At 63.2% G+C, this 27,186-nt stretch overlaps 1 protein-coding gene across 1 annotated transcript in view; it reads left to right on the top strand.

The window, feature by feature from the left end:
* Positions 1-13,647: 13,647 nt before the first annotated feature.
* Positions 13,648-27,186, top strand: part of Muc5ac (mucin 5AC, oligomeric mucus/gel-forming) — a 31,647-nt gene continuing 18,108 nt past the window's right edge. Inside the window, exons 1-21 of the mRNA XM_070009630.1 lie at positions 13,648-13,720; positions 15,892-15,966; positions 16,377-16,436; positions 16,714-16,972; positions 17,127-17,241; positions 17,660-17,750; positions 18,191-18,300; positions 18,528-18,741; positions 18,842-18,967; positions 19,163-19,277; positions 19,373-19,511; positions 20,825-20,935; positions 21,442-21,511; positions 21,619-21,756; positions 21,847-22,011; positions 22,737-22,831; positions 23,455-23,581; positions 23,811-24,066; positions 24,192-24,244; positions 25,935-26,035; positions 26,356-26,507. Of these exons, the coding sequence (XP_069865731.1) occupies positions 13,648-13,720; positions 15,892-15,966; positions 16,377-16,436; positions 16,714-16,972; positions 17,127-17,241; positions 17,660-17,750; positions 18,191-18,300; positions 18,528-18,741; positions 18,842-18,967; positions 19,163-19,277; positions 19,373-19,511; positions 20,825-20,935; positions 21,442-21,511; positions 21,619-21,756; positions 21,847-22,011; positions 22,737-22,831; positions 23,455-23,581; positions 23,811-24,066; positions 24,192-24,244; positions 25,935-26,035; positions 26,356-26,507 (2,645 nt within the window). The remainder of the gene's footprint in view (positions 13,721-15,891; positions 15,967-16,376; positions 16,437-16,713; positions 16,973-17,126; positions 17,242-17,659; positions 17,751-18,190; positions 18,301-18,527; positions 18,742-18,841; positions 18,968-19,162; positions 19,278-19,372; positions 19,512-20,824; positions 20,936-21,441; positions 21,512-21,618; positions 21,757-21,846; positions 22,012-22,736; positions 22,832-23,454; positions 23,582-23,810; positions 24,067-24,191; positions 24,245-25,934; positions 26,036-26,355; positions 26,508-27,186) is intronic.

Genomic DNA, 27,186 nt, shown 5'->3' with positions numbered 1-27,186 from the left:
CCCATAGCCCGCAGTGCACGCTCCTCCCCACCCTCCCGGCTCCGTCCCCCCGGGTCTGAGGGTTAGTGAGAGTCATGGGTCCTCCCAGCCCAGGGTCCAGAACCGGGACTGCCCGAGGCCAACTGGCCCCCTTTCCATGGGAAGCAGGGTGTCTCCTTCCCACCCTCCCACCCTCCCTCCCTCCCTCCCCTCCCCTCCCTCCCTCCCTCCTCCCCTCCCTCCCTTCCTTCCCTCCCTTCCTTGCCTCCCTTCCTCCCTCCCTCCCTTCCTCCCTCCCTCCCCTCCCTCCCTTCTTCCCTCCCTCCCTCCCTTCCTTCCCTCCCTTCCTCCCTCCCTCCCTCCCTCCCACCCTCCCTCCCTTCCTCCATCCCTCCCTCCCTCCCTCTCTCCTTCCCCTCCCTCCCTCCCCTCCCTCCCTTCCCATCCCTTCCTTCCCTCCCTTCCCTCCCTCCCTCCCTCCCCTCCCACCCTCCCTCCCCTTCCTCCATCCCTCCCTCCCTCCCTCCTTCCCCTCCCTCCCTCCCTTCCCTCCCTCCCTTCCCTCCCTTCCTTCCCTCCCTTCCCTCCCTCCTCCCTCCTCCCTTCCCTCCCTCCCTCCCTCCCTCCCTCCCTTCCCTCCCTTCCTCCCTCCCTTCCCTTCTTCCCTTCCTCCCTCCCTTCCCTCCCTCCCTCCTCCCCCTTCCCTCCCTCCCTTCCCTCCCTCCCTTCCCTCCCTTCCTCCATCCCTTCCCTCCCTCCCTCCCTCTCTTCCTCCCTCCCTTCCCTCCCTCCCTTCCCTCCCTCCCTTCCCTCCCTCCCTCCCTTCCTCCTTCCTTCCCTCCCTCCCTCCCTCCCACCCTCCCTCCCTCACTCCCTCCCTCCCTCCCTTCCTTCCCTCCCTTCCTCCCCTCCCTCCCTCCCACCCTCCCTCCCTTCCTCCATCCCTCCCTCCCTTCCTCCCTCCCCTCCTTCCCCTCCCTCCCTCCCTTCCCTCCCTTCCCTCCCTCCCTTCCCTCCCTCCCTTCCCTCCCTCCCTTCCCTCCCTCCCTCCATCCCTTCCCTCCCTCCCTCCCTCTCTTCCTCCCTCCCTTCCCTCCCTCCCTTCCCTCCCTCCCTCCCTCCCTTCCTCCTTCCCTTCCCTCCCTCCCTCCCTCCACCCTCCCTCCCCTCACTCCCTCCCTCCTTCCCTCCCTCCCTTGCAGGTTAGATCAGGTGACTGCAAGGCTCTTTGTGTATGTGTGCTGCTCCTGGGGCTTAAACTCAGGGCCTGGGAGCTGCCCCTTGAGCTTTTTTAGGCCACAGCCCCACTTCCGGTTTCCTGGTGGTTGGTTAGAGATAAGAGTCTCAGGGACTTCCCTGTCTGGGCTGGCGTTGAACTGCCATGCTCAGCTCTGCAAGTCGCGTGGGGCCGGGACGGCCGGCGGGAGGCTCTGGAGCACTGTGGCGAGGGGCCGGGATGGGATGGGACCTCTGGCGGGAGGCTCTGGAGCACTGTGGCGAGGGGCCGGGATGGGATGGGACCTCTGGCGGGAGGCTCTGGAGCACTGTGGTTGAGGGGCTGGGACGGCAGGGCGGGAGGCTCTGGAGCACTGCGGCAGCGAGGGGCCGGGATGGGACGGCAGGCGGGAGGCTCTGGAGCACTGTGGTGAGGGGCCGGGACGGGCACTGTGGCAGCGAGGGGCCGGGATGGACGGCAGGCAGGAGGCTCTGGAGCACTGTGGTGAGGGGCCGGGACGGGCACTGTGGCAGCGAGGGGCCGGGATGGACGGCAGGCAGGAGGCTCTGGAGCACTGCGGCGAGGGGGCCGGGATGGACGGCAGGCGGGAGGCTCTGGAGCACTGTGGTGAGGGGCCGGGAACGGGCACTGTGGCAGCGAGGGGCCGGGATGGACGGCAGGCGGGAGGCTCTGGAGCACTGTGGTGAGGGGCCGGACGGGCACTGTGGCAGCGAGGGGCCGGGACGGACGGCAGGCGGGAGGCTCTGGAACACTGCGGCTGAGGTGGCAGGTGCTCCGTGCGCCCTCAGTACGGGCAGTGCGCTGGCCGCGGCTGGAAGGTCTACGGTGCCCCGGCCTCCCCCCAAGTCCGGGACGCTCACATCTGGGGGTTGGTGAGGTGCGCTGTCAGCCAGGGCCTGGCCCTGTGCACGTGCTCTGGAAAGTCAGGAGAGGGGAGCTGTGGCGGGACGGGGCAGGGGGGCGGGAAGCGCGGGGTGACAGGTCGGGACGGCCCCAGGCACGGGAAGCCTGGCCACTGTTCTCCCAGAGTCCTCCTCGGCCCCCTCCTCAGCCCGGGCCCACCCCTCAAAGCAGCCTTCGCGGGTGCCCTGGCCGGTCTGCACCTGTTGGGGCCCCAAGGCCCAGGCATGGCCCACCACGGCCCTGTCCTTCCACTGTCAGTCACACAGACCATCTGAGGTCACCTGATCTCTGTGGCTCTGCGGCTTTCTCTGGGGACTGCCGGCCGGATGGGGTCTGTGGGCAGAGGACAGGCTGAGCCCAGGACGTGGGCAAGGCCAGCGCCGGGCCGACGCCTCCCCCGAGCAGGTGAGGCCACGCTGCTGGGTGAAGGACTCGGCCTCGGGTCAGACAGCTCAAAGGGAGGGGACCGCCGTCACACTGGCGGTGGCAACGCTGGGAGGTCTTTGTCCTGAAGGAGCAGCGAGTCCCCGGTGTCCGCCATGCGGGCCCCCGGCGGCCGGAACTGATCCTTCCCACCCCCACCCCCTGCAGGCGCCTAATGCTGTGTCAGCGACGCGCCAAGAATTATAGATCTGGGAAACTGAGGCTCAGAGGCACCTGGCAGGTGCTGACAGAGTTGGCCTCACACTGCCCATCTGGTGCCCTGTCCAGAGCTATCCACCGGGTGCGGCCTGGTCAGCAAGCTTGGACAGTGTCCAGGGAAGGGCCGTGGTCAGGACCCCCCGGGCTTCGCTCCCTCAGGTGAGCTCTCCAACCTGGCTGGACCACTGCCATGTTGGGGGACAGCTGTCTTGCATTGGCAAGGCTTCAAAATGACCGCTACAGGTGTGGGCTTCGGGGAAGCTGTCCGTCCACAGGGGACAGGGGCTGCCTCGGTGGACAGCTGGGCGCCCCGCCCAGACCTGTCCCCCTGCTTACGGTCAGTGTGGTTCCCCGTGGGTGTGGCCTGCCGGGCAGATAAGCAGATTAGCCTAGCGAGTGTCCTCAGGCGTGTGGAATCAGCTTTATCACGGCCAGGATGTTGTCTCAGGTGGAGCCGGGCTGCCCCGGTGGGGGCGTTCCCCGGCCACCCAGAGCAGCGCTGCCCGGCTCCCGCCGTGGCGGGGGAGGGACAGGCCGGACCTGCCGTCCAGCTTCAGTGAGAAGCAGGGCTGGGGGCGATGGTGGAGGGGAGCCAGGCTGGAGGTTCAGATCCTCTCTGGTCTGGGGGAGCAGCCTGGCTCTTCCCCACGTCCCGCCCTCCATAGCCTGGACGAGGACCCCGGCCGGGCAGGGCGGGATCGCGTTGCACGGGGCCTGCAGGGGCTCCTGCTTCCTGGGTCCCCCACATGACCTTGATTCCCGAGAGAGGATTCTCACTTAGGAACAGGAGACAGGGCCTTGGGGGTTCATGGCCTGGGTCCCTGTGAGATCGCATCCTCCAGGGGCCATCTGAGCGCTGCACAGCAAGAGACGACCCAGCAAAGTAAAATAAGTGGGAGACGCACCGCTGTGAGACTCGGGCAGAGCCAGGGCAGGTGGCCGGGGACATGGGGCGGGATCAGGCCAGGGGGCACCCAGGCTGGCCTGCCGGGGTTCTGGCAGTGCAGGAAGGAGCCCGGGGGCACTTGGAGCGGCATGGGGCTTGGAGGGGACTTGGGAAGCCGGGCGGGGGCTGAGGGCAGGGTGGGTGCAGACCCGCAGCTCATCAAACCCACCTCCCCTGCCCACAACCGGAGACCCTGCACCGTGGGTCCATGCCAGCTCTGTCTGCGTCCAGCTGGTGACCAGGGGCCTCTCCCAGTGCTGACCTTCCCACTCCTCTGGGTTCTGAACCTGGCTCCCAGCTGCACCAGCTCCGTGATGCCACCCCACGTCCCTCTGTGTCCAAGACCCTCGGAGAGGGACGCCCCCCCCCTGCAGTCCTCCCCCGCCCTGACCACGGATGGAGAAATAGACCCCAGGGCTGCCCTCCAGCCCGAGGGCCTGGGGCCCCAAGTCTGGCCGGGAGCCAGGGCGCAGGCTTGGAGCTGGGGGAAAGGCCAACAGCCCTTTGTGCGAATCCCTGTCCTCTGCTCCCGGCACTCTGGGGGCAAAAGCTGGGGCTGAGGAGCCCCACAGTCCAGACGGCCCGGCCCCTCCGGGCAGACAGAGGCTGCCATGCAAGAGCTCCGGTGTCCCTAGGGCTGCTCCGTGGTCCCTGGCAGGAAGGACCCGTGAGGCCAGCAAGGCCAGCAGGACGGGCTCCAAGCTGGCCCCGTACGAGAGAGCAGTGCGGCTGTCTACCTCGGGCCTGGGTCTGGGGGAGAACTCAGTCAGGCTCTGAAACAGTGGAGTTGATCGGAAGGAAGAGACTCGCTGGGTTGGAAGCCTCGGCTTTCCACCCTCCCCTTCCCTGCAGGAGCTGCTGCTCTCTAGGGAGGAGGACACACTTTCCACGGAAGTGGGAGAGCCAGGATCCTTTGTTCCGTCCTCAGGGCCGGGCCCGCAGGGCAGAGCCTCCATCCAAGCCCCGGGAGGCTCCCCTCGAGGGCCTGGTGTCCTGGCGGTGTAGCAGTGAGAATCTACTGTCCTAGAGCTATTGGACGGATTTCTCCCTGTGTCCTCTGTCATGGTGCCTGTGATGCTCCCAACAACCCCACAAGCCAGTTACTCCGGGCCCGGAGTAACTTTTTTCTCCTTTTAAGTAATTGACAGGTAGCTTAACCAGCGGCTGGGTGAGGCGTAATCCACACCCGCTCCCCAGCCCTGGAGGAGCCTCCCACACACAAGCAGGCTGAGACCTACAAGAGCCGTGAGAGCGCAGCTCCGTGCCGCCAGACCAGAGCAGCGATGGATCCGTGAGTGGTCGCAGACCCCTGACAAAGGCCAGGGAGGGTGAGCGAAGCTCCAGGTGCGGCAACTCCAACCGGGCACCGGTGTCACGCCTGGAATCCCAGCTACTCGAGAGGCTGACCTGAGGACCGTGGTTCAAAGCCAGCCCTGGAAGGAAAGTCTGTGAGACTCTTATCTCCACTAAATTACCCAAGATGCCAGAAGTAGAGCTGTGGCTCAAGTGGTAGAGTGCTCGCCTTGAGCAAAAAGAACCCCAGGGTCAGCCCCAGGCCCCGAGTTCAATCCCAAGGACTGTCAGAAAAAAAAAAAAAGACAAGAAGAAAGAAAAGACTTGATGAGTCATCAACCCCACATTCTAAGAAAGTCAAAGTGCAGTAAGTATGAAGAAAACCGCATCCATGTGTATTCATCAAAGAGAAAGAAATGTAAAGGAAATGTTGGAAGAAAACCTCTGAAGCAGCTAGGAAAAAACACAGCCAACATAGAAAACAAGTTACAAAATGGCAACTATGAATGCCATCATACCAAAACTCATATTAAGTGTGAATGAATCAAACACTCCAACTAAAAGGCAGAGGTTTTCAAGTTGAGTCAAAAAGCAAGACCCATTCTCATGTTGTGCATACATTTGCCGAAGATCCTTCAATACTAACTTTGAATGAATTCTCTTATGTGTAAGTTGTACCCCAATAAAGTTATTTCAAAAGAAAGCCGTGGTCTCCTGAAAGGGGAGCAGGCCAGCGGAGAAGCAAGGCATGAAGCAACTGGCAGAGCCGGTCTGTGCTGGCACCCTGCTCTGCCCGCAGCGGATGCTGGAGACCCAACGCAGAGGTTCTGGCTACTACCTGAGTGGAGGCTCCACCCGCCCTTCGCTTGGCGGTTTGAAGGTCTGTTGCCCCAGTTTTGTGGAGATCAGTGTGGTCAGCCCTCAGCAGTGTTGGGAGGGTGGTGGCATGGAAGGGGGCCAGGCCGGGGACAGCAGGTACAGCTGTTAACTCAGTGGGTTAGAGCGACTCAGCTCTGCCTCCCCTGGGAACCAAGAGACGTGAAGACTTACTCCAGCCAGTGGCAGCACAGTCTCGGTTCAGTCTCAAGGGCGTGAGGCTGTGACCTTCAGGACGGTGACCTGGCTGAGGCCGTCCAGTGGGGACCTCCCGCCAGGAGCTCAGTCACTGCCAAAGGGCAGGACTGCCCTGGAACCCAGAGTCAATATTCCAGAACCAGACCTGGAGAGGAAGGCTGCTGAGTGTGTGTGAGCATGTGTTTCTATGATTGTGTTTGCATGGTTGTGTGTGCTTGCATGGATCTGTGTGTTTGCCTGTCTGTAGGCATGTGTTTGCCTAGTTCTGTGTGCAAGCTTGGGTATTTGCACGTTTGTTAGCATGCATTTACATGGTCATATATGTTCGCATGGCAGTGAGCGTATTTTGCACGGATGCATGTTTGGATGTGTGTGCGTGATGGTTGCATGCGTGTGAGCATGAGTTTGCATGGCTGTGTTTGTGTGGTGGTGAGCATATTTTGCATGGATGCGTGTTTAATTGCGTGCATGTCGGTCGTGTGTTTGTAAGCCTGTGTTTGTGTGGATGTGGGTGACTGCCTGGCCTGGCTTCCAGGACTGGGTTCCGCTTCGTGTTGCTCTGAGGGAGGGAGGAACGTCTTGGTGCTTTTCTTTGCTGTTTTTCTGTAAGTCTGATGCTGTGTGTATGGGTGGACGCTCGCTGTCCTCTGCCCAGGCCCATTAGGGCTTCTCCCCGAGGGACATTGCCAGCCGCCTGGGCCGGGGCTTCTGCACCCCGGTGCTCCTGGGGAGAGCCCGACACTGTTTCGTGGACGCACCTCACCTGGCGACCCCCCGCCTGGGGTGGTCCGCCATGGGTCTTTGGTCAGAGGAGGTGAGGGCCATGATTTTGGTGTGTGGACTCGGGAGAGGGTCCTGACTCAGGAGAGGAGGGCTGGGAAGAGCCCAGGGCCCCTGGCTAGAGGTGCAGGGCTGGACCCCAGCCCTGGCCAGGCAGCGATGCAGGGCAGCGATGGGTGGTTACCTGAACTTTCCTCAGATCGTGGGTGTGGGGTGGCGTGTTCACTCGGGGCTGGGTGTTGGGAGTCTCCGGTGGGTGTGGGGTGGCGTGTTCACTCGGGGCTGGGTGTTGGGAGTCTCCGGTGGGTGTGGGGTGGCATGTTCGCTCGGGGCCGGGTGTCGGGAGTCTTCTGGGCCCCCTGGGTTCTAGCCCCCGTGTGTGGGTGTCCAGGCCTGTCCAGGAGTGGGCTGGCCTGGTCTCGGGGACTCAGGCTCATGCCCCACTTGAGGGCAACACCTGTGTTTTGTATAATTCAGGGCTGTTAACCCTGGGGAGCGGCGGCGTGGGGCCGAGGCCGAGGCCAGGGCCTCAGATGCGGCAAAGTCAGAGAGGCCGAGACACCCAGCACCTATGTCTCAACGCAAGCAATATTTTAAGCAATATTTGCTTTAGATTTCTTTTTCCAACTTTTAATTATGGTCAAATATACATAACGAGATTTGGCGCCTTGGTTGTTTGAAGGCCACAAGGCAGGGGCATCCGGCACAATCACAGCGCTGTGCACTCCCCACTACCCGTCTCCAGAACTTTCTCCTCTTCCCAAACTGAACCTTGTCCCCACCGAGCACTGCCCCCAGCCCTGCCCCGCCTTCCCCTCTACCGCGGCTCTTACCAGTGCAGTTACGCAGGGTTTGTCTCCTCGACTGGCTGGCTTATTTCTCCGTGATGCAGAGGGAGTCTGATTCCCTTCCCTCAGAGGCTGAGGCCTGTATTGGTGTGAGGCTCTGGTGTCAGTCCCCCGCCAGGGGCAGTACGGCGGTGCCGGCTTGGGAACGGTGCTGCTCTCGTCCGGGAGACGCCTTCTTTCCCCAAGGCCCTGTGTTCAGTTATTGGGAGATGAACCCAGAAGCAGCACACTGCTTTTTTTTTCATGTATTGTGTGTGTATGTGTGTGCATATGTGTGCATGCACGTGTGTGTGCGTGCACGTGCCTGTTTGGGGGCTTGAACTCAGAGCCTGGGTGCTGTCCTTCAGCTTTTTTTTGCTCAAGCCTAGTGCTCTACCTCTGGAGGTTAGTTGGAAATCAGAGTCTTACAAATTGAAACACGAGGTTGTTTTGCTGTTTCTGTTTTCTGTTGTCTGGCCTGTTCACTTACCTGTCTTTGGGAAGGTGAGAGCGTAGAAATGGAGGGACAGGGTGAACAAATGCAGCCGTGCTCCTCACTAGACGCTGTGTTGAAAACGAACTCTGCAGCTTGTGCAGGGGGCCGGAGGGAACAGCTTGGAGAGAGGGAGGGAAGAGGTGACGCTGTCCAAACAGAGGTGCACTCTTTACCTGCCTCATGTAACTGGAACCCCCTGCAATCACCTTTAAAGAAAGTCTCACAGACTTTCCTACTCACGTACGCTTCAAACCGTGATCCTTAGAGCTCAGACTCCTGAGTAGCTAGGATGACACGTGTGCGCCGCCACTGCCCAACAGCACGCTAATTTTTAGGAGTATAATTTTATACTGAGAAATACGCCTTCAAATGTGCTGCCTCATTTTGTGGACGCCTTCTCTGTGTAGAAATCCCAGGGGCCCCGACAGCGTGCCGGCGAGCCCAGTGAAGGTGTCTGTGTGTCTGTGCATGCCGGGTCATCGGCCACGCCAAGGTCGAGTGTGGGTGGCCCGGGGGTGGGTGGGGGGAGGTGGGGGGGGGGGGGGGGGGGGGGGGGGGGGGGGGGGGGGGGTTGCCCCAGGGAGGGTGAGCAGCCTGGCCTGGCCCTCAGCCCAGGGCAAGGAGAGGAATGGAGCGGAGGGGACAGTGTGGGTCAGACCTCTGGAGTTCTCAGCTGGGGAGAGGCTTGGCTGGCGACAGGGGCGGGGGGCGGCCAGGATCATGTTCACTCTGAAGCTGCCTGGGGACTCAGGCCAGAGATTGAAGGAGGAGGGGAAGGGGTCAGGGGTTGGGAGGAGAAGGTTGGACGCCCAGGAGCTGTGCCAGCCCTGTAGGTGCGGGGGCCCTGCCCGGGGAGGCTGAGGGATAGGAGGGGCTCGGCTGTGCGGGGCCGGGACAGACCGGCTCTGAAGACATCACCTGGGCCTCGCTGGACGGGGTACAGGGGCCCGGGCCCGGGCAGATCCCTGAAGGAGGGCTCAGGACTGCTCCATGCTCCCTGGACGATCTTGGGAGGAATTCTGTTTGCTCTGTGACTCAGAGAAAGCAAATAAGTACAGGAATGCACCAAATCAGTGCAGCCACACCGCAAAGTCAAATCTGCGCTGTTCCTTTTCTCCTGATGGCAGGTGCAGGTCCTCATATCCGGCCAGGCCCTCTGGACAGGGCAGGATGGCTCCCCGTGCCCTCCCTCAGTCCCCTCCCCAAAGTAAGCAGAGGAGAAATTTAAGATCCCCTCCTCCTATCACGGAAGTTCCTGACGCACAGCAAAGCCTGCCCCTTCTGTCAACATTGGCCACACATCGTGAACGTGGTCAGGCTGCCCAGCTGCAGCCACAGGAGACCCCCTCCCTGCCGCAGCTCATTTCCTGCTTGCCCCTTAGTAGGGACAGACACACAGACAGCAGCTTTTCCATGACGCGACCTCTGGTGTTCCCACACAGCCCGGTCCTTCAGGAGGATGCCCTCCCTTGGGGAAGTGATTGCCAGGCATGGGACAAAGCCGTTGACACCAGACATGAGCGGTGCTCCATGTGCCACAGGGTGAAGATGTGTCACAGAAAAGACTGACTGCCGGGGATGGGGGCCAAGCACACTTTCCAGCCCTTCACTGGCCCAAGTCCCTGCGGGGAGAGATCCCTGGAAGGGAGGCAGGGCTACAGGAGCACTTCTGGGGCCCGCTGCAGCCCCAGGATGGTCTGCTCATCCTCACAGCATAGCACTAGGAGTGCGTCCCGCAGGAGAGGGGACAGAGGTACAGAGGGGCGGGCTGTGTGTCCCACAGGAGAGGACAGAGGTACACAGGGGCGGGCTGTGTGTCCCGCAGGAGGGGACAGAGGTACAGAGGGGCGGGCTGTGCGTCCCGCAGGAGAGGACAGAGGTACACAGGGGGCGGGCTGTGTGTCCCACAGGAGAGGACAGAGGTACACAGGGGGCGGGCTGTGTGTCCCACAGGAGAGGACAGAGGTACACAGGGGCGGGCTGTGTGTCCCACAGGAGAGGACAGAGGTACACAGGGGGCGGGCTGTGTGTCCCACAGGAGAGGACAGAGGTACAGAGGGGGCGGGCTGTGTGTCCCGCAGGAGAGGACAGAGGTACACAGGGGCGGGCTGTGTGTCCCACAGGAGAGGACAGAGGTACACAGGGGCGGGCTGTGTGTCCCGCAGGAGAGGACAGAGGTACAGAGGGGGCGGGCTGTGTGTCCCGCAGGAGAGGACAGAGGTACAGAGGGACGGGCTGTGTGTCCCACAGGAGAGGACAGAGGTACAGAGGGGGAGGGCTGTGTGTCCCGCAGGAGGGGACAGAGGTACACAGGGACGGGCTGTGCGTCCCGCAGGAGAGGACCGGGCACAGAGGGATGGACTGGCCCAGGGACACAGGTGCTGTGTGAGTCGGGACGACGGCTTCTGGCAGGGGATCTAGTCCCATGGAATCCACGGGCGGGAGGGCGGGCCGCAGCCCCTTCTCCCCTCCCCAGGTAGAGTTGTCCTCCATCCCCAGAGCAGGGGAGGAAGGTGGAGGTGTGGCTGAGCAGGGCTACAGGGGGCAGGGCCCCAGCCGTGTGGTCCGAACGCGCTGATCTGAGGGCCCTGCAGGTCACTGCACCTGGAGGTTTGAGCCAGGGGCTCTGCTGGACGCAGCTGGGCCAGAGATGGATTTCCTGGCGCTCCAGCAGCGGGGTGGGTTGCACAGGAACCAGGGGGTGTGCGGCCGCTCATCATGCAGATGGGGTACAGCCACCAAGCTCTGCCTGAGCCCGGGAGACCTGGGGGGCTGGAGACCTCAGCGGGGGCGGGGAAAGATCTCGGAGGGGGCTGGAGACCCCTGGGGCAGCTGGAGACCTGGGGGGCTGGAGACCTCAGCGGGGGGCGGGGAAAGATCTCGGAGGGGGCTGGAGACCCCCGGGGCAGAGGGAGACCTGGGGCTGGCGGCTGGCTGTATGCATGGCTCACGCCTGGGAAGCCCCTTGCTGAGCACACAGCCCACCCCAGGCAGCACGTGAGATGCCCAGATACACAGACCTGGCCAAGGAGCTCTGGACGCCCAGAGGGGGCACTGAGTGGGCCGGAAGAGCACCCTCCCAAGGCTATCCAGATTTGGCCATTTCTGGCCCCACCTGAGGCCCCGCTAAATGGCATCCGAGTTGGCCCAGGGCTTAATCTCCACTGAGTCACCGGGGTTGGCTTGCGGGACAAAGGGGCTGCCCGCCTGCTTCCTGTCCCAGATCAGGGGACCAGAGGCGGGTCTGCATCCTGACGCAGCCCGGCAGCGATGCTGTCACCTCCGCCCTGCCCTGACCCCCAACATTTTCCCTGTCCCCATGGCAACGTCCCTGGACACCCGCCAGCCCTTTCTTGTTAGGAGTGAGCCACTGGACTATCAGATCCTGGGGGGATGGGAGCCACCCGCCCAGCCCAAGCCCAGGCCTGGAGCTGAGTGGCCTCGGAGACCAGAGCGGGAGGGCTTCGAGCCCCTGTCCTGCCAGCACCCCCAGGGGCTTGGGTCCCTCCTGAGGGACAAGTGGAATGCTACAGGCCTATTTCTGGGAGCCACTGGGAAAGAAAGATCCGGAGTCTCTGGTCCTGAGCTCTTCTGGCTGCAGGACGGGAGAGGTGGGCTGGTCACCTCCCTCCCGAGACTCGTGGCCTAGGCTGGCCTTTCATGGGACCTGGAGCCCAATGTCCAGCGGCTCTAGTGCTCAGAGCTGGGCTGTACGTGGACACCAGGTGGGCACTGACGGGGCAAAAGCAGCCCCGGCCGCCTCTTGGGTGCTGGGCCTGGTGCCGGTCTGGGCTGCAGGCTCTGGGTGGCCGAGTGGCCAGCTGCCTGGTAGCTCAGCCCAGCCTGGGACACAGGGTGTGGTGCCCTTTGAGTCCAAGGTGCTGAATCAAACGGGTCAGGGTCAAGGCCTGGGCCCAGGTGGTGACTCAGGCCCGATCTCATGCCAGGGCCGTGGAAGCTGCTGGCCAGCCACTTCCCTGCCTTTGTGAGGGCACAAGGAGGCCAGAGCATGGCTCAGACCCCTGGCCGGGGACCCGTCTGCCTGCGGTCCCCGCCAGGCCCGATCGGAGAGGCCACACACGTGTCGGGGCCAGCCCTGTCCACCGGCCCCTCCACAGGGAGGCTGCTCTCCGGTGCTGACCTCGATCTCAGCTCTGTCAGCACCTGGCAGATGTGGAGTCCAGGGCAAAGGTCGGGCAGGGAAGCCCCGGCTGTGTCTGGGGAGGTAACAGGGCTGAAGCACAGCCTGCTGGGTCCAGGCACCCCAACGCCCCCTTCCTGCTCCCCATTCACTCACTGGCTCACTCATTCACCGCTTACCCAGTCACTCCCTCATTCATTCACTCATTAACTTACCCAGTCACTCCCTCATTCATTAACTCCCTCCCTCATTCACTCCTTAACTTACCCAGTCACTCTCTCATTCATTAACTCCCTCCCTCATTCACTCCTTAACTTACCCTGTCGTCCCTCATTCATTAACTCCCTCATTCATCCATTCATTCCTGTGTTCCTCCACTCCTGTGATGTGCGAGGGGCTCCCTCTCCTAGATACTGGTACCAAGACAGTGTCTAGGGACAGAGCAGAGACAGAGTTACATTAGGAGATCAGGTTTGGCTTGGGATGGGCCCAGGGAAGCCGGAAGCAGATGGTCGGATCTGGGGTGCCTCTCGAGTGCCCTCCGGGGCAGAGCAGGAGCCCAGTCCCCCTCTCCCCCTGTGCTGCCATCCCTCCTCCGGGCCCCCGCCGCACTCCGCCCTGTGGGTCTGCTGGGGGAGGGGGCCGCGCGGCGGGTGGGTTGGGCCCGAGTCCCGGCAGGGCGGACGAGGCCCAGCGCCACCTGCCCATGGCGGGGCAGGTTTCCGTCCAGTGAGGTGCTGTCTCTGCTGGAGGCGTCAGAACAGTGACTTCAGGACAACTTCCCGCCGGAGCCAATTCTCAGCCCGGTGGCCAGTGGGCATCAAGGACTCCTGGTCCCTGGCGGTCAGAGGAACTGGGCCTTGCTCTCCGCCTGCCTGGGCCCAGCTGTGGTCTCAGGCCGCAGGGGGCTGGGGCTGCTCTGCCCCTAGCTTGGGGGCTGTTGCCCACGGAGCTTCTGGGAGTGAGGGGAGGTGACCGGCCAGTCCAGGCTCACGACACCTTATGGGTAGCATTTGGTCATGTTCCTTGAAGAACCAGGAACCCCTGGGTTGCAAGTGAGAAAGTCAGGGTGGGGGCCACATGGCGAGGGCCTGCGGGAATCCAGGGGAAAACAGGCCCCACCCAGGGTGGGCCCGCCCACCTCCACCCTCTGCGGCTGACCGGCCTGAAGCGGGCGCCCACTGTTTACCTGGGTGAGAACCACAGCCTGCCCCGCCCACTCACGTGGAGCCCCCGGGGCTGGGGCCGGCTCCGGGGCTACAAAAGCCCAGGGCGGACTCCAGCCTCCCCTCAGAGGCCGCCGGTGGGGACACCTCTCACACCCACACCATGCGTGTCGGCCGGGAGAAGCTGGCCCCGCTGTGGGCGCTGGCGCTGGCCCTGGCTTGCTGCCAGCACACAGGTAGGACTTGAGCTGTCCCGATGTCCCAGATGGGGCTTGGAGCCCCAGCCACTGTCCAAGCCCTGGTCTCAGGTGGGCGGTGGTCACTTGGAGTTCCTCCCCGTGGGCAAGCTGAATGCATCCACGGGGCACCAGCCCCTCAGCCCCCGTGCAGCCCCACTCCTCCCCCAAGACAGCTTCTGGCTGGGGGGCTGCGGGGCTGCGGCTGGACGTCCCCGCGGTGGAGAAGCGCGCTCCATCTCCAAGCCCGGCCGGCCTGGTCGGGTGGCTCTCGGCACCTTGGACACAGGACTCATGTCTAGAGAGTCTGCCTCTGTTGGGGCCTTGGTGGGGGGTATCCTGAGGTCTCGACCTTGGGGGACAAGGTGACCCCGACTCACCAGGCCTGTGTTCCTGAGGTGAGAGAGGGCTACAGCCCTAGGGCAGGCTGGTCACCCTTCCCACGGGGCCAGCACACCCTGCCTCTGCAGGAGAGCCAGGCTGCCAGTGAGGGGGTGGGCGCGGAGGGGGGAGCAGGGGGGGATGGCCGCCAGTGAGGGGGTGGGCGCGGAGGGGGGAGCAGGGGGGGACGGCCTGCAGTGAGGAGGTGGGTGTGGAGGGGGGAGCGGGGGGGACGGCCGCCAGTGAGGAGGTGGGCGCGGAGGGGGGAGCAGGGGGGGACGGCCTGCAGTGAGGAGGTGGGTGTGGAGGGGGGAGCGGGGGGGACGGCCTGCAGTGAGGAGGTGGGCGCGGAGGGGGGAGCGGGGGGGACGGCCTGCAGTGAGGAGGTGGGCGTGGAGGGGGGAGTGGGGGGGGGATGGCCGCCAGTGAGGGGGTGGGTGTGGAGGGGGGAGCGGGGAGGGGACGGCCGCCAGTGAGGAGGTGGGTGTGGAGGGGGGAGCGGGGGGGGGGACGGCCGCCAGTGAGGAGGTGGGTGTGGAGGGGGGAGGGGGGGGACGGCCTGCAGTGAGGAGGTGGGCGCGGAGGGGGGAGCGGGGGGGGGATGGCCGCCAGTGAGGAGGTGGGCGCGGAGGGGGGAGCAGGGGGGGATGGCCGCCAGTGAGGGGGTGGGCGCGGAGGGGGGGGAGGGGGGGGACGGCCTGCAGTGAGGAGGTGGGCGTGGAGGGGGGAGTGGGGGGGGGATGGCCGCCAGTGAGGAGGTGGGTGTGGAGGGGGGAGCGGGGGGGATGGCCGCCAGTGAGGGGGTGGGTGTGGAGGGGGGAGGGGGGGGGGATGGCCGTGGCGCAGGCCCTGGAGGGGCAGGGAACACGCTCACAGTTCCGGCCACACTGCTGTCCTGCTCTAAGCCACAGCCCTCTGCCAGAGACTTGGAGCCCGCAGGGCCTCCTTCCACCTGCCTGTGCTCCTCTGGCAGGCAGGACCCTGTCTGGCCTGGCCACCCACCCGGTCCGTGCTGACCCCCAGTGGACACTCGCTCCGGAGGCCTGGCATGGTCCTCCCGGGCCTCTGCAGAGCTCACAGGGCAGGGCCAGGGCACTGGGTGAGTGGGCTTCTGAAGCGCCGTCTGTGCTGAGGGGCCACACCCATGCCATGGCCTGTGTCCTGAGCCAGCCACCTTCCCGCTGGCCTCTGCCACGCCGTGTCAAGGCTGGCCTGGCCTCTGGTGTCTGGGAGCCCTGGGCAGGGCTGCACCACCATCTCGCTGGCCTCTGCCGGCCTGAGGCCCTGGCCAGGGTGCTGATGAGGCTCGTGTCCAGGGAGGCGGGAGGGGACAGCAACTTGGAACTGGCTCTTGCTCTGTCCTTCGCATGTCTGCTCCCCAGGCTGGCCAGTCATGACCCTCATAAGATCACCCCTGCAGAAGCCGAGGGACAGCAGGGCGTGGGGGAGCGCAGGACGCAGGCAGCTGGACTCCCGGTGGAATCCAGTGTGGCCTTGCACACCACCCCTCCACCCGAGCAGGGCCCGCCACGCCGGCCCCAGGCGTCAGGCTAGCCGGTGACACTGTGCACACGTGTGCAGCCTGACGGGGCAGCGATGGGGCCATTCTCACGGCCCTCAGCCCGGGGGCCTCCGATGCCCGGCCACGGGGATGGGAGCATCCCGCCACCCAGACAGCCCTTCCTACCGGCCCTCCCACCTCTTTATGCCTCTCCCTTCGTCCGCACCTCTGGTGACCGGCGGCCTGGACCGTTTGAGGCACCTGCCCTGCTCAGGCTCATCTCTTACAGGCCAGGCCCAGGGTGACGCTCTGAAGTCCGGCTATAAGCAGCACCCAAGCCTCTCCCCGGCTCAGGGGCACGGCAGTAAGTCTTGGCCTTCTTTCCCCACCCCACGCGACTGCCAGGTTCCCCACCTCCAACACGCACGGCCAGGGGCCCCAGGACTTCTTGAGGTGGCAACGCAGCTGGTTACCACCGAGGGGTCAGAACTCGGAGGGAGGGGTGCTGGGGGAGGCCCCCCGCCCATGTGGCCCTGGGCAGTCCCTGCCTGGCCGTCCTTGGCCCAGCCCCGTGGGGCATCGCAGCCTTCAAGGCCCAGGCTTCTCAGGGCTGGCCGAGCTGGACAGGGCACTTCCCTGAGGTTCTCTGGCTGCTGGACACCCGTGACCACCTGCAGACAGAACGGGGGGCTCCCCGAACCGCTTCCTCTGGGCCGCGGGGTCCCCAGCCCCTCTCAAGTCCGCTCACAGCCCCACGAGCCCCGGTCTCCACAGGTGACCCGCTCCGAGGCGTGACGCTCCTCTCTCCGCTGAGGCCCCTCCCGGTGGTCCAGGGTGAGTGCGGCCCGACGGCTGGCCCGGGGTGGCAGGGCTGCCCTGGGCGGGTAGACAGCGGGGGTCCACGTCCAGGCTGACAACGAGCAGGCCGGGAAAGGGGTCCCCACGGCCTCCAGCCATCCCCAGCGCGTTCTAGATCAGTCAGGACTGCCGCCTGAGGCGGCCGTGTCGGGGGTCCCGGAGGCCTGCGGAGGGCGGTGGCAGCCGCCGTGTGCCCGGGAGGCTGCGGGAAAGGCGGCAGCCCCGAAGGCTCAACCGCGCCGGTTCCCCGCAGCCCTGAGCCCCGCGCACAACGGGCGGGTGTGCAGCACCTGGGGCGACTTCCACTACAAGACCTTCGACGGCCGCGTCTTCCGCTTCCCCGGCCTCTGCAACTACGTGTTCTCCGCGCACTGCGGCGCCGCCTACGAGGACTTCAACGTGCAGCTGCGCCGCGGCCCGCTCCCCAGCGCCTCCGCGCTGCAGGTCACCATGAAGCTCGATGGCCTGGTGGTCCAGCTGGCCAAGAGCTCCGTCCTGGTCAACGGCCGTCCGTGAGTCTCCGGGGGTGCTGGGGGAACCTGCGTGCGGGCGGTGGGGGACAGCAGGGCCTCGCGGTCCTGGGACACCCCCCCCAGAGGCGCGGGGCTTGTGCTCCACCCCGGGCAGCCCCGGCCGCTCAGCTCCTCCGCCTGCTCTCCTCCACAGTGTCCAGCTGCCTTTCAGCCAGTCCGGGGTCCTCGTGGAGCTCAGCAGTGGATACCTGAAGGTGGTGGCCAAGCTGGGCCTGGTCTTCATGTGGAATGAGGATGACAGCCTCCTGGTGAGCTGGGGGGTTGGGGGGAGGGGAAGGGGAGGGGGAGGGAGGAGGGCGAGGGGGGAGGGGCAGAGCAATGGTGGGAGACGTGGGAGGGGGCGGACGGGCCTGTGACGAAGGCAGGATGGGGCCCCGCTCCAGCCGAGGCCTGGCCAGTCCCACAGGCTCCGCAGAGGCCTTCCTGGGCGGAAGGCGCGTGGGATGGGCTGCGGGGGCGGCGGGCTGTCACCAGTAGGGCTTCGCCCCAAGACGGAGGCCCCCTGTGTGCAGTGTCTCCACCCTGCTTGGGGTCCGCTTCCATCGACTCCCGTGGGGTCTCCAGCCTGGGCCTCCTCTGAGGGCCCCCAGCCCCTCCTTGGGAGTCTGCCCTTCATATCTTGGGACCCTGTTGGCGGGACGGGGTCTGACGTCTCCCCCATTTCAGCTGGAGCTGGACGGCAAGTATGCCAACAAGACCTGTGGGCTCTGTGGCGATTTCAACGGCAGCCCCGCGTCCAGCGAGTTCATCGTTCACAGTAAGGCCGCCGGCGGGCCCACCCAGAGCCCCCCGGGTCTCAGACTCCGGGAGCCCCAGTCCGGCATCTCCAAATAGTGTGCAAACATTCCCCCACACGTGACGCACAAAGACACGCACCCAGAGCACTCTGTGTGCCCACACGCAGGCCTGCCGAGGCACAGTTCTCGCACACACCTCACACGCGTGCCGCCCGGCCTCCGCCGTCTGGCGGTAGGAACCAGGGTCCCCTGTGGTTAGTGCCAGGCTGGAGCCCTCGGCTCCTCCCTCTCCTCACGCAGCTCCAGACTCCCCGCATGTCCGGGCAGCGGACAGGACGTGAGTTAGCAGGATGACTCAGGCCTCCCGGCAGGGCGCCAGCCCCCCGCAGGGATCTAGCCCCAGGAATTCTCTGGGCTGAGGCCGGGGCCACAGGCAGGGCTGGCTCTGTGTCTCTTGCAGATGTCAAGCTGACCCCCCTCGAGTTTGGGAACCTGCAGAAGATGGATGGTCCCACAGAGCAGTGCCAAGACCCCGTCCCGGAGCCTCAGAAGAACTGCTCAAACAGCCACGTGAGCCTTGAAGCGAACTGGCCGGGGGGGGGGGGGGGGACGGGGGACGGGGAGAGTCAGTGAACCATGAGGGGGAGGGGGATGGGGTTGGGGGACAGGGAGCAGCAGTGAGCCATGAGGGGGAGGGGGACGGGGTCGGGGGACGGGGACGGGGAGCGGCAGCGAGCCGTGAGGACACCCCAGCACGCTCTGAGCCGAGGCTCAGCACAGGCTCCTGTCTTGCCCAGGGCATCTGCGATGAGATCTTGAGAAGCCGGCTGTTCTCAGGCTGTGCGGCCCTGGTGGACGTGGGCAGCTACGTGGAGGCCTGCCGGCAGGACGTCTGCCGGTGCGCCCACGCCCACCTGCCCGCCTGCCTCTGCCACACCCTAGCCGAGTACTCGAGGCAGTGCGCCCACGCGGGAGGGCGGCCGCAGGACTGGCGGGGTCCCGACCTCTGCCGTGAGTCCCCAGCCAGGCGCCCCTCCTCCGTCGCGCCATCCTGGGGTCAGGGGGAAGGGGCCGGGGCCAGGACGTAAACCCATGCTGGTGGTCTCCGCAGCCCGGACGTGCCCCCTCAACATGCAGCACCAGGAGTGCGGCTCGCCCTGCGTGGACACCTGCTCCAACCCCCAGCGCTCCCAGACCTGCGAGGACCACTGTGTCGCTGGGTGTTTCTGCCCCAAGGGTAAGACGGGGTTCAGCCCTGCACGCCCATGCACAGAGGCGCACCTGCATTCTGGGCTCCAGGTGGCCATCTTCCATGGCTGAGCCTTGGAGAACAGACCCCTCTGGCCCCTGACTGGAGGTGTCCTGGGCTGTCGGTGCTGGCCGAGGCCCCGGCTGGTACCTACCTGCCACACAGCCTGGCTGTTCTCTGCAGGGCTGGTGCTCGATGACATCGGCCAGACTGGCTGTGTGCCGGTGTCGCAGTGTGCCTGCCTGTACAACGGGACTGCTTATGCACCGGGAGCCAACTACTCTACAGACTGCACCACGTGGTAGGTCCCGGGCTCCTGTGGCCTGCGGAGGGGCCAGACGGCCTGTTGCTCCCGCGGCCAATGCGTGTTATCCCTGTCCCCGCTGCCTGCAGTACCTGCTCTGGAGGCCGGTGGAGCTGCCGGGAGGTCCCCTGCCCAGGCACCTGCTCGGTGCTGGGCGGCTCCCACTTCTCCACGTTCGACGAGAGGCAGTACACGGTGCACGGAGACTGCAGCTATGTACTGACCAAGGTAGGGCCTGGGCTGTCTCTCGTCCTCTGCTTTCTGGGATGCACCCGGCGGGGTCCCAGGCTCAGCCTCCTGGTTTAACTCCCCTGACTGAGGGTCTCACATCTCAGCCGTCCTTGGGAATACCTGGTGTGAGATCTTGAAGAAATGCCCTGTCCTCAAACATGGGCTCCGCAGGGACACCTGCGTTCCCTCAATGGAGGACTGCTGTCCGGTGTCTGGCTGATGCCTCTGACCTTGAGCTTTGTCTTTGTTTTGGTAGCATTGGGCTTGAACTCAGGGTCTCTTGCTACACAGGTACCAACTAAGTCATGCCTTCAGCCCTGAAGTTTTTGTTTAATAAACTTGGTAATAATAAGAATTATTAGGGAGACACAGGGGTTTGAACTCGGGCCTTTGTGCTTGCTAGGCAAGACCCCATTAACAAGCTATTTCTCCCGTTAGATTGTATTCTTTTTGCCAGTCCTGGAGCTTGAACTTGGAGCCTGGGCACTGTCCCTGAGCCTCTGTTGTTGATGCTCTACCACTTGAGCCATAGCTCCATTTCTGGCTTCCTGTGGTTGATTATTTGGAGGTTAGAGTCTCACGGACTTTCCTGCTCAGGCTGGCTTCAAACAGTGATCCTCGGATCTCAGCCTCCCGAGTAGCTACGATTACAGGTGTGAGCTACCAGTGTCTGGCTATACTGCATTTTTAAAGAGCAGTTTTAGGTTTACAAATTGAGCAGAAAGTCCAGAGAATTCTCATGTACTCCCATCCTCAGTCCAGTTTCTTTCCCCCCCACGTTAACTTTTTACATTAGTGAGATTTTGTGACAATCGAGGGGTCAAAATCGACGCCTCATTGCCACGATGCCTGTTCCCATCACCTGACATCCCTCACCGGGCGCTGAGTGCGTGGAGCCGCCGTGTGGCGCCCCTCCTGCTGCTCTTGGTGTCGTGCAGTGTGCTGTGTCTGCCATCGCAGTGTCACACCACAGAGCTGTGTCATACAGAATAGTGCCACTGCCTGGGCACCTGGGATGCCTGCCCACCTCTCCCCACCCTCGGAGCCCGCAGACCCTCTGGTCGCGTGATTGGAATGATCACTGGCCGCCTTCTTAGATTTCTTCCACACAGTGGGCGTACTGCCATTCCCCTGTGTGGGCTGCGGGGCAGGGGAGGGGTCCCCATTTGGGGATCTGAAAGCACATCTCCCTGGGATTGGGGGAAGGTGCTGCTGAGGAGCCCAGTGAAGGGACACAGCATGGGCCGGAGGAGAGGGAGGATGAGGTGGGTGGTAGGGACAGTGCCTGAGGACCCGTGCTGTGTCCGCAGCCCTGCGACAGTGGCGCCTTCACTGTGCTGGCTGAGCTGCGCAGGTGCGGGCTGACCGACAGTGAGACCTGCCTGAAGAGCGTAACGCTGAGCCTGGGTGGGGGGCAGACGGTGAGTCTCACAGGCGGGGGGGGCCGTGGCGTGGGGGAACACAGGCCCGGGATGACCCAGGGAGGGAGGGAGGGGAGTCCTGTGGCATGTCACCTGTGCCCACGTGATGGGCAGCAAGTGGCTGCTGCTTGAGTCTTCTCAGTGCCTATCCCTAAGTGGAGAGGCTCAGGGACGGGATGCTGAGCCCCAGGCCTGGCCCACCTGGTCCTAGGTAGGTAGGAGAGGCTGCAGCATCTCTGGCCAGCAGGCTTCTTCACTGAAGTTGATTTTTTTTTAACAGACTTTGGGCTGTAGATGTCGGGGGGGGGGAGTTCTCATAAAGTTTAGGAAAGTAGAATAGGAATCAGAACACCTCATGGGGGTCGTGACCCTCCGGGAAGATGGTCTCCAGGCCCCTCAAGGACACATTTCACAGCCTCGGCCAGGCACCATGGGGGAGGGTAGCTGGAGGGACAAGGCCCCAGGCCTGAGCCACATGCTGACTTGTTGTGTGTGGCCGCTTCCAGGTTGTCGTGATGAAGGCCAGTGGAGAGGTCTTTGTGAATCAGATCTACACGCAGCTGCCGGTCTCTGCAGGTGAGGGCGCTGCCTGCAGTCTCCCTGTGCACCCCGCCCCCCAATCACAGGCCGCCTCTGGGTCTCCTCCCGAGCCCCAGCACAACCTGTGTGCTCTTCATCCGCAGCCAACGTCACCCTCTTCAGACCCTCAACCTTCTTCATCATCGCTCAGACCACCCTGGGCCTGCAGCTGGATGTCCAGCTGGTGCCCACCATGCAGGTGTTTGTGCGGCTGGCACCTGAGCTCCGGGGACTGACCTGCGGTAAGAGCACCATCTCCGGGCTGCCTGACTGACCTCATCCCAGAGCCCACCTGGGTCTCAAGCTGCTTTCTCTTTCCCCCCATCCCCCAGGTCTCTGCGGGAACTTCAACAGCATCCAGGCTGATGACTTCCGGACCATCAGTGGGGTGGTGGAGGGCACCGCTGCTGCTTTCTTCAACACCTTCAAGACACAGGCTGCCTGCCCCAATGTTAAGAACATCTTTGAGGACCCCTGCTCACTCAGCGTGGAGAATGGTATGTGTGGGCATTGGCTGCCCAGGGCTCATCTACCCACCCCTATTGCTGAGCTGGGCACTTGCTCAGTGCCCTCTGACCCTGGCGAGGGTTCAGCTCTCTGCTCTGAAGGGAGGTCATCAGGCAAACTCACCATGTGCTGGGTGGCAAGTGAGGCAAGTCTGGGTGCCCCAGGGCAGATGGAAGGCTGGTGTCTTCCATCTGGGTGTGGTGGTGGACAGCTGGTGTCTATGTCTGGGTGAGGCAATGGAAAATGGCCCTGAAATGGTCACAGCCAGCCACCTGCCTTGTCGCTGAGCACCCGGAATCACACTTTGGGCCTCTGCTTCTGGGCCTCTCTTGACCTACCAGTGATATTAGTTACTCAGCCTCCTGGACCTGGCAAGGTGCAAGAGGCAAGGAGTTCAGCCAGTCCTGACTCCATCACTGCCTGCCCTGGTATAGTTATCTTGGCTTACCTATCCATAGTGAGAGCCTCTCATACCCCTAGAAGATGGTGGCTCTGAGGAGGGGCTGGGGGCGGGGAAGGGGGAGGAGCCTGGGCCGCGGCTGCTCCGTGCTCCCTGTGTGTGGGAGGACACTGAATCCCCAGTCTGCAGTGCTGCGTTCAGTGTAACGGCGCCTGCCATGTCTGTTGGTACAGATGCCAGAACCTCCAAACCTCAGGCAGGAGCAACCAGGAGTGCAGGTATGTGAGTAGCTGATGGCTTCTTTTCTGTCCATAGAGAAGTATGCCCAGTACTGGTGCTCACAGCTGACAAACTCCAATGGCCCTTTTTCCCAGTGCCACGCCACCGTGAACCCTGCTACCTACTACTCGGTAACACTCTCTGCCAGCCTCTGGACACAGCCCCACCACTGGGCTTGTGGGGTCCCCCACAGAGGGCTGAGGAACTCTAAGGAGGGGCACCTGGTGGGCAGTGGGCAGCGGGGTCTGGAGGAAGCTCTGTGCTCTGGTGCCATTTCCTCATTCTCACACCTCATTCACTCACTCACTCATTCATCATTTCCATAAGCCCACACCAGCACAGGGACTAAACTCTGGGGGTTTTCAGCTAGCTGGACCCAAGGACTAAGCGGGGAACCAGGAAGGGATAGAGCAGATGCATGTAGAACCCACACTTGATGGGTCACAGAGAGAAAACACCAGAGTTTTCCAAAACTCACTGCCCTGAGGACCTGATTAGAGCCCTGAAGCTCCAAGTCCTGTGTGCTGCACAAGTACTTCTCACCAGGGAGGGTGGGGGCCATGGGGGATCCTGGGGGAGCCAGGGAAGGTGGGGAGATGCAGGGACACTGGGCTTCCAGACCCCAGGCCAGCAGTGAAGGAGATGTCCCCACGTGTGGGCGGGGTTCTTGGTGTCCTGACCTCCATCTGCAGAGCTGGGTGCTGAGGGACCCTGAGGGGCATGGGGTCCCTGATGCCCCGACTTGCGCCCTCAGAACTGCATGTTTGACACGTGCAACTGCGAGAAGAGCGAGGATTGCATGTGCGCGGCCCTGTCCTCCTACGTGCGTGCCTGTGCGGCCCAGGGCGTGCTGCTCAGCGGCTGGCGAGACGGCTTCTGCAGTGAGTGTGCCCGGGAGGGGGCTGGGCCTGGCCCCCACCAGGCTTGGGGGAGGCCCCATCGTCTTCTAGGGCCTGGCTCCCTTGCTCTAAGGCTGAGCAGCACCCAAACCACCACCACCAGGCTTAGTATCCGGGGAGCCAGAGGCCTCTGCCCACTGGGCTGCCAGCTGACCCCAGGCTGTTTACCACGACCCTCCTGAGTGTCCCCTTCCTGCCTCCTACCCCATAGCAAAACCCACCACCACCTGCCCGAAGTCAATGAGCTACCATTACCACATCAGCACCTGCCAGCCCACCTGCCGCTCCCTGAGCCAGGAGGATGTCACCTGTCAGGTCAGCTTTGTCCCTGTGGATGGCTGTGCCTGCCCTGAGGGCACCTTCCTGGATGACGTGGGCAAGTGTGTGGCGGCAGCCAGCTGCCCCTGCTACCACAGAGGCTCCCTCGTCCCCAACGGCGAGTCTGTGCACGACAACGGGGCTGTCTGGTAGGGCTTGTGGGTCGGGCAGGGTGGGGACAAGGCAGGGTGGGGTCTGGTGGGTGGGGCCTGGCTTGTGGGTCTCCAGGCCCCAGGAGCCCAGAGCAGACATGCTGACAGCCCTCTTCTCCTAGCACCTGCACAACGGGGTCCCTGACCTGCATCGGAGGCCCTGCTCCCACCCCAGGTGAGGCGGGATTGGGAATCACTGCCCTTAAGCTCCCTCATCTCCACGAGAAACTCCCTATTTGGTGCTGGGGTCAAACAGACAAGAGGTTGTTGACTGGCTTCTCTGTGTCTGGTGTGGTATCTGCTCCCCACCCCTCAGTGCTGGTGAGGACGATGGGAGCAAGGACTGGCCACTTCCAACACTTAGAACATACAATCACACACACCTCAAAATCCACACACACTTCCCCCATGCACAGCACACAATCACACACACACATACCTCACAATCCACACACAGCACACACAATCACCCACACCCATGCCTCACAATCCACACTTGCTTCCTCCACGCACAGCACAATCACACACACATACCTCACAATCCACACACGCTTCCCCCCCACAGCACAATCACACACACCTCACAATCCACACAATCCACACATGCTTCTCCCATGCACAGCATACACAATCACACACCCACCTCACAATCCACACACGCTTCCCCCACACACAGCACACACAATCACCCACACCCACACCTCACAATCCACACACGCTTCCCACACACACAGCACACACAATCACACACACATACCTCACAATCCACATACAGCACACACAATCACCCACACCCATGCCTCACAATCCACACTTGCTTCCTCCACGCACAGCACAATCACACACCCACACCTCACAATCCACACACGCTTCCCCCCACAGCACAATCACACACACCTCACAATCCACACAATCCACACATGCTTCTCCCATGCACAGCATACACAATCACACACCCACCTCACAATCCACACACGCTTCCCCCACACACAGCACACACAATCACACACACATACCTCACAATCCACACACGCTTCCCCCACACACAGCACACACAATCACCCACACCCACACCTCACAATCCACACACGCTTCCCACACACACAGCACACACAATCACACACACACACCTCACTCCACACACGCTTCCCCCACGCATAGCACACACAATCACCCACACCCACACCTCACGATACACACATGCTTCCTCCCACACAGCACATACAATCATACCCACACCTCATAATCCACACACGCTTCCCACACACACAGCACACACAATCACACACACCCACACCTTACAATCCACACACGCTTCCCCCCCCCACAGCACACACAATCACACACACACACCTCACAACCCACCCAATCCACACATGCTTCCCCCATGTACAGCACACACAATTACCCATACCCACGCCTCACAATCCACACATGATTCCCCCCACAGCACACACAATCACACATACCTCACAATCCACACATGCTTCCCCCATGTACAGCACAATCACACATACCCACACCTCACAATTTACACAGCTTCCCACTCACACAGCACCCACAATCACATACCCCCACACCTCACAATCCACACACGCCTCCCCCCCACATAGCACACACAATCACACACACACCTCACAATCCACACGGACACACATTCCCCACGCACAGCACACATAATCACACACACACCTCACAATCCACATGGACACACGCTTCCCACACACAGCACAGATGTGCAGCTCTCCCACATTCAGGGTGGTCGGATGTTTAAGAACATGCTCGAGGATGGCAGCAGCTGCCCCCCTTTGGTGCAGCTGCCCCCTGGTGGTGGGAAGGTCTCCTGACTGGCCCTCCCTCCCCAGTGTGCGAAACACCCATGGTCTACTTCGACTGCCGAAATGCCACAGCCGGGGCCACCGGGGCTGGCTGCCAGAAGAGCTGCCACACGCTGGACATGGCCTGTGTAAGTACCCTGGTCACCCCTCCCACTGGCTTCTGACCCCTGGCCCTTCCTGCTGAGGGTGCTCCCCATGACCCCTGGCCCTTCCTGCTGAGGGTGCTCCCCATGACCCCTGACCCTTCCTGCTGAGGATGTCTGTGGCTGCTCTAGTAGTAGGGTCAGAGGAGTTCACCAGCACACTGGAGCTTGGGACAGTGTGGCCAGACTGGTCCTTCAAAGACTCTGATGCTCCTGGGGCCCTGCGGCCGTGTGCCACGTCTCTTGGGGGTCGTGGCAGTCCGGCTCTGTCCCTGTCCACTCAGCCCTGTCCACCTCCCCTACAGTACAGCCCTCAGTGCGTGCCTGGCTGTGTGTGCCCTGATGGGCTGGTGGCAGATGGCGACGGTGGCTGCGTGGCCGTGGAAGACTGTCCCTGTGTGCACAACGAGGCCACGTACAGACGCGGGGAGACGATCCGGGTGGGCTGCAACACCTGGTACGTGGGCATCCGTACAGACGCGGGGTGACCATCTGGGTGGGCTGTAACACCTGGCACGTGGGCATCCGTACAGACGCGGGGTGACCATCTGGGTGGGCTGTAACACCTGGCACGTGGGCATCCGTACAGACGCGGGGCGACCATCTGGGTGGGCTGTAACACCTGGCACGTGGGCATCCGTACAGATGCGGGGCGACCATCTGGGTGGGCTGTAACACCTGGCACGTGGGCATCTGTACAGACGCGGGGCGACCATCTGGGTGGGCTGTAACACCTGGCACGTGGGCATCTGTACAGACGCGGGCGACCATCTGGGTGGGCTGTAACACCTGGTACGTGGGCATCCGTACAGACGCGGGGCGACCATCTGGGTGGGCTGTAACACCTGGCACGTGGGCATCTGTACAGACGCGGGGCGACCATCTGGGTGGGCTGTAACACCTGGCACGTGGGCATCCAAGCCATCCTCAACCCCAAGACACAGAGGCCAGGGCTGGGGAATTACGAGCCAGTGCAGAGGCCCTGCTGACTGATGTCTGTCACGGGATACCCAGCCAGGAAAACTCTGGTCAGATAGTTAAATCACCAGGTCCTCTTGGAGGTCACGGCCACCAGCAGGCCCTGCAGGGTCTCCCAGAGCCTCTGGGAGGGTCCCTGGCAGGGGCCCAGGCCTGAC

The sequence above is a fragment of the Dipodomys merriami genome, unplaced genomic scaffold (genome assembly GCF_024711535.1).
Source record: "Dipodomys merriami isolate MVZ:Mamm:240054 unplaced genomic scaffold, mDipMer1.0.p SCAF_78, whole genome shotgun sequence".
NCBI classification, from domain to species: domain Eukaryota; kingdom Metazoa; phylum Chordata; class Mammalia; order Rodentia; family Heteromyidae; genus Dipodomys; species Dipodomys merriami.
This window is presented reverse-complemented; position numbering and strand designations above follow the sequence as displayed.